The sequence below is a fragment of the Mustela nigripes genome, chromosome 17, assembly GCF_022355385.1.
Source record: "Mustela nigripes isolate SB6536 chromosome 17, MUSNIG.SB6536, whole genome shotgun sequence".
Taxonomy (NCBI): Eukaryota; Metazoa; Chordata; class Mammalia; order Carnivora; family Mustelidae; genus Mustela; species Mustela nigripes.
In genome coordinates, this window is record NC_081573.1 from 10,575,626 (window position 1) to 10,586,567 (window position 10,942).

Consider the following 10,942-nt stretch of genomic DNA (forward strand, 5'->3'; position numbering starts at 1 on the left):
GACCCTTCAGAAAGTCCTTTAATAGTAGAACTGGAGGCTCCCCACCTCCAGCTCCCAGGTCCTCCTCTCCCCCGCCCACCACAGTGACTCAGTTCATCCCACACCCACCATACAAAGGCCCGCCCACCATGCTGCCATCTCTCAGCCCGCCCTTGGGGGTAGCCTTGGGTCAGGCATTAAGCTGTTTGCTTCCGATCAGGAGTGGAGGAAATCAGAGAAATCTGAGGCTATTTTGTAGTTCTGGGAGCCATGGGCTCCAAACCTAAAGCCTTATGAGGGGGAGATTAGGTGGTTGTTTGCTGTCCGGAATTTTTTTGTGGCTTCAGAGTCGGTGGGTTAAGGAGGGACCACCATGGGAGCCGGGAGCAGCTTTTGGAGTCAAGATCCTTACGGTCAGGCTTACATCCTTGAGGCTTGAGTGCTCTCGGCTAGGACATGGGGACCCTCTAGCTTCGAGGTGATGGGATCCCAGAGTCTCTTTACGGAGGACCTGGTGGGCGTCTTCTGCCTGAGGGTGGGTAGGCATCCCAGGTTCAGTGCAATCCAGTGAGGTAGGCAAAAGATTCCATCCGGCCCACCCTAGGCCCCAAGATAGTCCAGGGTTCTGTAGATGACGGGCTAGCCCAGAGACACCAGGGCAGACCCTGGTACTGCCCCTTCCATTTAACCCTGGCTCCCTCCATAGTGCCCAGGCTCTGTGGGGACAAGCTGTGTCTTGCACGAGTACACCCAACGAGCAGGCCGATTGGGCAGTGACATCCAGCCCACGGTCCTCATACTTAGCTGGGCATCCACCCGGTGGTGTTTCTGCCTTTCTGAGTCTCATGGAGGTGCTGTCTGGGTTTGTGGGGCTCCCAAAACTGGGTCTCCCTGTGTTCTCCCGCACTAGCTGCTCATGGCCATCTCCGTTAGCTCTTGTCACTTCTCCCCCAATATCCCCTCTCCTGCCTCCTTGTCCACCCTCCCCCTCCCCTGCAATCTGCCTCCTACTCCTCGTGTCATTGCCCCCACAGCCCTGGTCTCCCAGCCTACTGGTCGACCTCCACCTTCACCTTGGCCCCTTCCCCTTGCCCTTCTTCCAGAGTGTTTCCTGGCCCACACCCACTCCCTGGCCCCTCGGCCCCTGTGGCCTGCTGGCTGCCAGAGTCCCCCACCCCCAACCCTGGGCCCGGCCCGTGGAAGTGGGTGCGCTGGTGCTTGCGGAAGTTAGAGGAGTTGTTGAAAGTGCGATCGCACAGGGCGCAGCGGAAGGGGCGCTCCCCCGTGTGGATGCGCGCGTGGCCACTCAGCACCGAGGACTGCGTGAAGCCCTTGCCGCAGATGCCGCAGTGGTAGGGCCGCTCGCCCGTGTGCACCCGCTCGTGGTCGCGCATGTCAGAGGAGCGGCGGAAAGGCTTGGCGCAGAACCTGCAAGCGAAAGGCTTCCCCACCGCAGCGCCGGCAGCCGCCGCCGCCATCACCACCTCCGACCTCTCCTGGGGCACCCCGGGTCTCTGTTCTCGAGACGCAGCCACCTCCAGAGGCCTCTGAGAGGTCCTTGGCTCCACCCCGTGTCGGTGCTGGTGCCGCAGCAGAGGTGCCAGGGCCTTGAAGGCCCGGGGGCAGAGGGGGCAGCGGTAGGGCCGCTCCCCTGTGTGCAGGCTGTAGTGGGCACGGAGGCTGGCGGGGCCCGGACAGCTGTGGCCACACACATGACACCGGCTGGGGTCCCCACCCTGCCCACCGCCCTCCGCCCCTGCCAGATGGCCATGTTCATGGAACAGAAGCTCAGAGACCAGCCGGAAGGCAGCTGGGCACAAGGCACAGTGGAGGGAACCTGGCTCCGGGGGCTCAGGCACCAGCGTGGTGTCTGTCACCTTCACCACCTGGATCTCGATGAGGTCACTCGGGGGTGTGGTGGGGCGGCCATCATCAGGCACCAGGACCTGGGGGGGGTGGGGTGGAGAAAAAACCAGGAGCCTGTGGACTCTCCCACAGGGCCTCCCCAACATGCCCCACTTATTAAACACCCATCTCCTTTGTAGCATACTGGGCCCCTCAACTTCCAGATCCTGCCCTCCATCCTCTGGGATTCTGCAGTATCTCTCTCAAGACTTCAACACCTATCCCAAGCACATCACAAATGCAGCCATTTCCCTCTTCTACCCCAGTTAGAAGCCAGTTATTTCTTGGCTTGACAACTGAAAAAGCCTCCTGAGCAGAACCCCTGTTTCTATGCCTGCTCTCTCCCCAAAGCAGCCTGAATGACCTTTTGAAAATGGAAATTGGATCATTTTCCCACTCAAAACCCTCCCATTGGCTTCAACTGCACTTAAGATCCAAAACTGTCATCATAATACCCATCATGATCTGGCTGCCGCTTTTCTCTGACCCCTGTGTAAATATAAGCCAGCACACAGCTGACTTCTCTCATCTAAATTTAGCCCCCCTTACCTCCCTGACTCCATCAGCTCACTATTTCCTTTAAAGCATGTAACACAATAAATATCTTATTGACTCTCCTCTAGACTGTGAACTCCAAGAGAATACAGTCCTTATCTGCTTGGTTCACCTCCCTACCTACTGAGTTGAAGTAGGAGCTCAGGAAATGTTTGTTGTTACTCTCCAGTCCTGAGTGGGGAAAGTTCCAAAGTCACCTGGAGCAGTCATCCCTCCCCCCTAAAATCTTCCCTTAGGCATTCGGGACACGTCACTCAGACTCTTGGCAGAATCACTCCAACGTGGGTCTTGCGACCGTAACTACCCACCCTTGCCGTTCAGGGTCACCTTCCCAATCTTCCACCCAAGTCCACTAGCCCCAGAATTTCTGAGACCCCGCCCCTCGGGAGGTCCCGCCCCCTCATTACACAAACGCAATCTCAGATCTCTCCCTGGACTCATCTCCCGCCCAGAAGTTCCACCCAACCCCCTCCTCTGGCCCCGCCCCAACAGGCCCCGCCCTCCATTCTCATAGGCTCCTCCTTATGCCACGCCCCTCGCCCACCCCGAGAAGCACCGCCCCCAGACCCTGAGCCCTAAATACCTCTCCCGCCCAGCCCTTGTAGGCCCCGCCCCTGCCCCGCCCCCTGCCCTGAGACTTCCTCCCGCCTCGAGTTCCCGGCCGAGGCCCCTTCCCCGCCCGCACCACGTCCGGCGTCTCCGGGGATCGCGGCTCCGGGGCCGCTGAGCTCGGACTCGGGGGATCCGGGCGCGCGGCAGCCATCTTGTGCTCAGGCCCCGCCCCCATGCCCGTGGTAGCTGCGGGAGGGGGCGGGGCTCGGGCCGCCGTCAGTGGCGCTGCGCAGGCGCACACGGGCGGGCAGGGGCGTGGCCCTGCGGCGGCCGCGCCCCGCCAGCCAGAGGGGAGGGCCGAGTTTCTTCCCACTTGTCCGCTGACGACCGCGGAGCTCGTGTGGGGCGTGGAGGTGGCCCCGGCCAGGCCGGATTCGTGTCGTCCCCCCCACCCCCCGCTCACCAGCATCCACAGGCCGTTGCCGTCTGCCGACTCCCGCCGGAGCCTCGCTCGCGTTACCCCCACACGGTCTTGTCACCGCCCCCGGGGGGTCATGCGAAGGTGGCCGGCGTGGGGGCTTCCACGGCAGGTACTGGGCCAGACGCGGCCCCGCGGCTGAGCGCGCACAGCTCAGGGCGGTGCGGCATGGAGAGCCCATCTACGCTCGGGCCACGTGCCCGCGGTGTCGGGTGTAAAACCGGGCGGCCGTGAGAAGAGGGGTACGGGGCGCCTCTGCGGCCGCGTCGGGGTCGCTGGAGACGGCCGGGCAGCGCGCTGGAACCTGCCGCTGCTCCTTCCCCGGGGCGCGGTAGCGCGGCCGTCTCTGGCAGCTGGCCCGGCCTGTGCTTCACCTTGGCCCCGGGACCGTCCGGGGCAGCAAGCCGCGTCCCCTTCAGCTCGCGGGGGAGCCTGCGGGCCCTTCGCTAGCTCCCCGCGCCCGTCCCCGCGTGGGATCCGCTGGCCGCGGCGGTTTGCGGCCGCCCGACCTCCAGAGCGGCCGCGGTGAGCCGGCCTGGTGCCGGCCTCCGGTGACGCGTAGCGGTTGTGTAGCGTCAGGGAAGGCTTGATTCTCCCGAGCCGCGAGCCACCGTGCTGGTACTACTGGGGGCGTCAGCTATTTTTTATTATTATTATTAATTAATTTATTTGACAGAAGGGCAGGCGGAGGGAGAGCGAGAAGTAGGGGCTTCGCTGAGCAGAAGGTATAACTCGATACCGGCACCCCGAGCTGAAGGCCGCCGCTTCGTGGGCTGAGCCACCGGCGCCCCTGGTGCACCGGGTTCTGTCTCGACTACGCAGATGGGGCCTGTCCTCACCCGCCCCTACTGACACTCCTCAGAAACGGTTTTTGTATGAAAAGGGTCCAGTAATACAAACAGCTGCCGCTAATAAGCTTAAAAGACACGACACTGCAGATACGATCCACCCTGCGCCCCGGCACCCCTTTCCCCGCCCTCCCCCGAGGTTAGACTTTGTATCTTCTGTTCGTCGTTCCTAGGCATGTCTTCCTTATTCCCTGCGTAAACCAAGTGTGATGTTGTTGTGTATGCTGTAAACTTTTTGTAATAAGGGCGCCTGAGGGCTCACGTCATGATCCCGGGTCCTGGGACCCAGCCCTGTGCTCAACAGGGAATCAGCTTCTCCCTCTCCCTCTGCCCTTCCCCTCTGCTCGTGCTCTGTCTCTCTAGTAAATAAACAAAACCTTTAAGGAAATAATTGTTTTTCTAATCAATTAGGAGTGCCTGGCTGACTCAGTCAGAAGAGCGTGTAACTCCTGATCTTGGGCCCCTAAGTTCAAGTCCCACATTGGTTGTAGAGATAAAACAAAAACAAAAACAAAAAACTGAACCTTAAAATTTTTCTAGTGGCACCTGGGTGGCTCAGTGGGTTAAGCCTCTGCCTTCGGCTCAGGTCATGATCTCAGGGTCCTAGGATTGAGCCCCATGTAGGGCTCTCTACTCAGCAGGGAGCCTGCTTCCCCCCACCTTGCCTACTTGTGATCTCTTTGCCAAATAAATAAAATCTTTTAAAAAAAACTTAAAAATTTTTCTAGTGATATAATTTCAGTCTAACATTCTCTGTTTTCTCCTCCCCTTTTTATTTTTGTGTACATCGATACTTCTAGTCTAGCAACTGCTGATGTCAATGCCGGCATAATACCCCACTGATGATTATGTCCCATTACATGTTTTCATTCTCCTCTTGGTGGGCATTGGGTTGGCTCCAGTTTTTTATTATTGCAAACAGTACTGCCAGGAGTATTCTTGCTCATGTCTCCTCGAACCCTAAAGAGAGCTTTCTCTGTATTGTATCACTGGAAGTTGAATTGCTTGGTCAAAAACTATTTGACATCTTCAACTCCCACCTGTATTATTTAATTGCTTTTTATTTTTTTTTGAAGATTTTATTTATTTATTTATTTATTTGTCAGAGAGACCAAGCAAGAGAAGGAACACACATAGAGGGAGAGGGAGAAGCAGACTTCCCACCGAGCAAGGAGCCCAATGCGGGGCTCAATTCCAGGACCCTGGGATCATGACCTGAGCTGAAATTCAGAGTTGGACACTCAACAGCCTGAACCTCCCCCCCCCCCCAACACCCCTCTTGAGTAAATTATTTCACCACTCACCGTCTCTAGTGCTTTCACCGGCCCCGGGATTTCTGCCCTTTGTGGCTCTTTCATTTCAAAAAGTGCATTTAAGATTTCAAAATTAAAATATTTCTCATGGGCCCCCCAAAGTGTCATGAGATCTAGGCACTGTAGATACCTGCCGTGGCTAATAAGAAAGGTAGCCCTTTCTGTTTTCTCATTTGTAGAGCAAAGATAATAGTACTTACTTAACACCGTTAAGTGCTAGGTGCTAGGGTGATTAAGGAGCCGCTCTATGCGAAGTGTGACGTAGGCACTAGGATCAGCTGTAATGATTACTAACTTCCACTTCCACCAGCCGTGAGTGGGAGCTCCTATTGCTTGAAGTCGTTATTAATCTTCAATAGTCCAATTTCATTTTTTGCCGATCTGGCGGGTGTGACATGGTTTTTTCATTGAAGTTCCTTCTATTAAGTGAGATAATTCAGGATCCCGTATCTAGCATAGAGCTCATCCTCTGTTCTCTTGTCTGTGGGCCGGGTCCATGTCAGCTCTGCATCCTCAGAAGGCTTCAGCGAATGTCAGGTCAATGAACAAAGGAGTGAATGAATGAGTAGCTTAGATAACACAGGTAGAAGAATTTGGGTATGAGAGGTAGAGACAACTATTTGCAGAGGAGACCTAGTTCAGCGGAGTGACCACAAACTTTCAAGTCAGACAACCGTGGATTCGGATTCATTGACTCACTTGCTATGCAACTTTGGGCAAGATGTGTCTTCTCAGTCCCCAGCTGCTATCCACAAAGTGGCCAGCATGATTCTACTTGGTGGGACTGTACTGAGAACAGCACATGGAGAATGCTGTGGGTCCAGCAGAATTCCTGGAACCAGCTGGCGCTTAACAGATGTGGACTCCTTGCCTTTTCCCCTGTCTGCCTGGGTCCCTCGTGGGCTGGCACTACATTAGCAGCCGATATTTCAGAATCTGATGCTAGAGTTTGGCTACATGGACCCGCTATAAAATGGCAGAAAGAGCCCTGGATTTGGAGTCGGAAGACGTGGGATCTAGTCTTCCTTCTTTCTGTCCCTGCTGTGAGCACATCACTTAACCTTGGTGGGCTGGATCTCCTGCTTCTTAAATGAATTGGCTGTTAGGGTTACCATAGGACCCAGCAATTCCACTCCCAGGGAGGTTTCCAAGGGAAAGGAGAACATTTGTCCACACAAAAATTTGTAAACAAATGCTTACCATTTGTTTACACCATTATTCATAGTAGCCAAAGCTGGAAACAATGCAAATGTCCATCAACTCATGAACGGGTAAAAAACATGTAATATACTTATGTGGAAATTAATATATGGATATATATTATCAATAAGATAGATTTTTAATCTTTATTCCACAAAAAGGAATGAAGTACTGATACATACTAAAACATGAATGAACCTTGAAAACATTATGCTCGGTGAGAAAAACCAGACACAAAACCCTACACATTTTATTATTCCATTCAGGCAAGCTATCCAGAACAGGGAAATTTACAGAGACAGAAAGTAGAGGGATGCCTGGGGTGGTTCGGTTGGTTGGGCTTCATCCTTTGGCTCAGGGCATGAGCCCAGGGTCCTGGGATGGACTCCTGCAAAGTAGCCCTTGCTCAATGAGGAGTGCTTCTCCCTCTGCCTGCCGCTCCCCCTGCTTGTGCGCACTGACAGATAAATGAATACAATCTTTTAAAAAATGCAGATTCGTGGTCCCTTAAGGGCCAGCAGATGGGTGGAGTGCGGTTGAGGGATGAGAGGAGTGACAGCTAGAGGGTACAATGTTATTTTTGATGTGATGAAATGTTCTAAAATTGTGCTGATGGCCGCACATATCTGTAAATATACTGAAAACCATCGAGTCATCAGTGATCTTTCAGGATCAAACTGTAGCTGACATTTTAAACTGACACGCCTGTAAGATAGGCACATGATGTTCACTGTGCAGTTCTTACACCTTTTCTCTTTGGTTGTAAATTTCCATAATAAAGCGCGGGGTTGGGGGAGCCTGCAGATGATGTCCATTTGTTTGTTTCTTAATGAAGTAATCTCCGCCGCAGTGTGGACCTGGAACTCCTGACCCCGAGATCCGGAGCCGCACACTCTTCCCACCAAGCCAGCCAGGGGACCCTTGAGCCTATGGATGATTTTTAAAATCTGATTTTTAAGAATCTCACATCAATTCCATGGAAAATTCCCATCCGACTTTAAGCTCTCTAAAGGCAGAGACGAGGGGCGCCTGGGTGGCTCCGTGGGTTAAGCCTCTGCCTTCGGCTCCGGTCATTATCTCAGGGTCCTAGGATCGAGCCTCGCATTGCTTCCTCCTCCGCCTCTGCCCCTCCCCCTGCACGTGTCCCTCTCAAATAAGTAAATAAAATCTTAAAAAAAAAAAAAAAAAAAAGAAAGAAAGAAAAAAGTAAAGGTGGCGACCAGGACGGCCTCACTTCCCGCTGCCCCTGCGGCACCCACACCGGCGTCTGGAGCGCTGCCGGTTCCCAGGAACACTCGATAAATGAAGCCTGCGAACGAGCGAGCCGCGGGTGACCCTGGTTGCAGGGGTCCGGCCCGGCGGCCGCACTCCGGGAGCCGACGACCCTCCCTCCCTGACGGGTCTGCGAACGAGCCCGCTGCCCGCAGTGACCAGCGTCCGCGGAGTGGGGCTGCAGCGCCGACCCCGGGTTGCGGGCCGCGCCTCACACAGCGGCGAGTGCGGCGTTTCACAGATGGAACGAGGTGCGCACGTGCGACGAGATCGAGTCCCACCAGCCGCAAGACCTGAAAGGTGACTGCGGCCGCGCCACCCCACGCTTGCAATTGGACGTAATATTTTCAGGAGTTTCGGGCCTGACCCGGCTCCATCCTCTTCCCCCTCTTAAGTGACTGGCAGGAGCCGACTGGGAGGGCCCCGCAGGCCTCCCCGAGGATCTGCCTCCTCCTCCCCCTGTGACCTGCCATCTTTCTGGGATCCCAGCTCCTCGCGGCGCGGGGAGGCCCGAGCGGGAAGCGGACCCTTCTTCTCGGGGCCGCGTGTTTCCGGCGGGAGCGTTTTCCCCGAGGGCCCGGACGGCGTACCTCTTCCCCAGGGTCTCTCACTGGAGGTCGCGGTACCTCCTTGCCCGGGACTTCCTTACGGGCGCTCTGCCAGTGGCCGCCGCTTCCGCCGGGCCGGACCAAAGAGGCCGCCCCAGCTCGGCTCGGACCGGCGCGAGAGGCCGACGGCCGGGACAGAGTTACTTCGAGAAAGATCCAGCACCGTGTGAACGGCCGAGAGGGGAGAACCATAGAGACGGTGGCGGCGGATAGAGCAGCCGGGCCGGAAAGGAAACGAGGAACAGGGAGGAGATGTTTGTGTGTAGAAGGGTGGGAGGAGAATAAAAACAAAAAACAAACCAACAAAAAACCACACACACAAAAACACCAATCATAGAGAGGCCAGCGGAGGCAGGAAGGGCCGCGGTGGGCGGGGCGGAAGAAAGGGGGTGTGGGAAAGGGACCTGGCCTCCGAAGGCCGCACGGAAGCTGCGGCGGGACTGACTCCTGGCTGGAGGGATGCGGCGTATTTTTTCGGTTTGAGCTCCCTCTCGGAGCCTCAGTTTCCCCCCTGCAAACGAGCATGGTTGCGATGCCCATCTTCCCGAGCTCGGACCTCATTCTTTCTCAGGCCCGCGTTGCAGCGCCGGTCCCCTCCCTCGATCCCTCGGCCCCCACCAGCCCGCCTGCACAGCGGATCTTTCTGAAACGCAGGCCTGACCTTGTCCTTCCATGGCTCCCTCTTGACCCAGGACTGAAGCCCTTCGTGGAGCGGTGCCCACCAAGCCCCCGACCCCCTCTGTGACTACTTTGTACCCTGGCCCATGAGCATTTCATACCTCGGGCTGCTAGGACGGGCTCAGAGTAACCTTTTGCAGGGAATGCGGCTGGTTTTTTCCCCACTAAATTCCTCCAGAAAGCATCCTCTGACTCCTGCCTGCCTTCAGCTCCTCTTGCTGACCCCAAGCCACTAGTTTCAGAGGAATCCCAAAGCCCTCACATGGTGGTGTCCCTGCCAAGCTCAGAACCCTCCCGCGAGGTGCAGCGTGTAGTCCGCAAGTCCCTCAAGCTAGGACCTGTTGATGTCCCCCACCAGCACTGTCCCCGGCTGCGTGAAGGATGGTGGTTCTCTAGGCTGGGTGCGTCTTGGCTCCGTGTGTCCCATGCAATGGATCCACCGCCTAGGATTCATCCACTTCTCAAGCCCTGGTGGGCATTTGGTTTCTTTCCATGTTTTCGCTCTTAGGAATAATGCTACTCTGAACACTCAGGCTTAAAGGTTTTGTATAAACCCGTGTTTTCAGTTTTGTTGAGTATCCCTCAGGAAATGGAACTGCTGGGCCACCTGGTAAATTGTCATCTTTAACTTAGGGAGGAAATGCACCATTCTTTGTTCCCACCAGTGATGTCTAACGGCTCCGGTTTCCCTACGTCCTCGTGGAGCTCCGGTGTCTTCAGGTTCACCAGACGGCCTTTCCCTTCAGGTCCCGCAGTACCTCCCACTGGGACTTGAACTCCGCTGGGCCCCTGGAAGCACCCGCTTCATCCATCAGCTTTGTTTTCTTGCCCTTTGTACCACAGCTGCTTTCCAGATTCTTGGTACGTGCGTTAAGTTGGTGGATGTAGACGGAGCAGTGTCTGACCATATTCACTGTCAGAGCCCCAGGTGCTGGGGTGAAGACTGCACGTGTGCCTGCTTCGCTGCTTCCACAGACGGAATGTGTCTCCCCCTCCCCCCCACCTCTGATTCATATGTTGAAACCTAATCCCCAATGTGACAGTATTAGGAGATGGGGCCTTTGGGAATGGATTAGACCATGAGGGGGGAGGCTCCATGAATGGGTTTAGTGCTCTTATAAAACAGACCCCAGAGACCTCCCTTGCCCCTTCCGTGTGGGGACAACAGAGAGAAGGTGCGGTTTGTGAATCTGGACACTGAATCCGCTGGCATCTTGACCATAGCCTTCCCAGCCTCCACAACTGTGAGAAACACATTTCTCCTACCTGGGGTCTGGTGTTCTATGATGGGAGTGCAGTGGACTGGGGATGTTGTGCCAAGAGAACACATTATTGAGCTTTTCCTGACCTAGGTTTCTTCAGCCCACCAAGCCTCCTCCCTGCCATCGAGAGAGATCCTTCCACTTAAAAATGGGCCAGATGTTTCAGGAGAGAAGCGCGCTCTCTCTCTGACAAATAAAATCTTTTAATAAATAAATATATATATATATATATATACATATTAATTATAACTGTGCGTGTGTGTATAATTTATGTGAGATTTATTTATTTATT

The 10,942-nt window shown here is 55.3% G+C and overlaps 1 protein-coding gene across 1 annotated transcript; it reads right to left on the minus strand.

The window, feature by feature from the left end:
* On the minus strand, window positions 1-3,250 carry ZNF784 (zinc finger protein 784). Its single transcript, XM_059383011.1, has 2 exons — window positions 3,125-3,250; window positions 1-1,925 (listed from the first exon to the last, which is right to left on the minus strand). The coding sequence occupies exons 1-2, from the start codon at window positions 3,224-3,226 to the stop codon at window positions 1,029-1,031; spliced, it is 999 nt and encodes a 332-aa protein (XP_059238994.1). The 5' UTR covers window positions 3,227-3,250; the 3' UTR covers window positions 1-1,028.
* Between the last annotated feature and the right edge of the window lie 7,692 nt (window positions 3,251-10,942).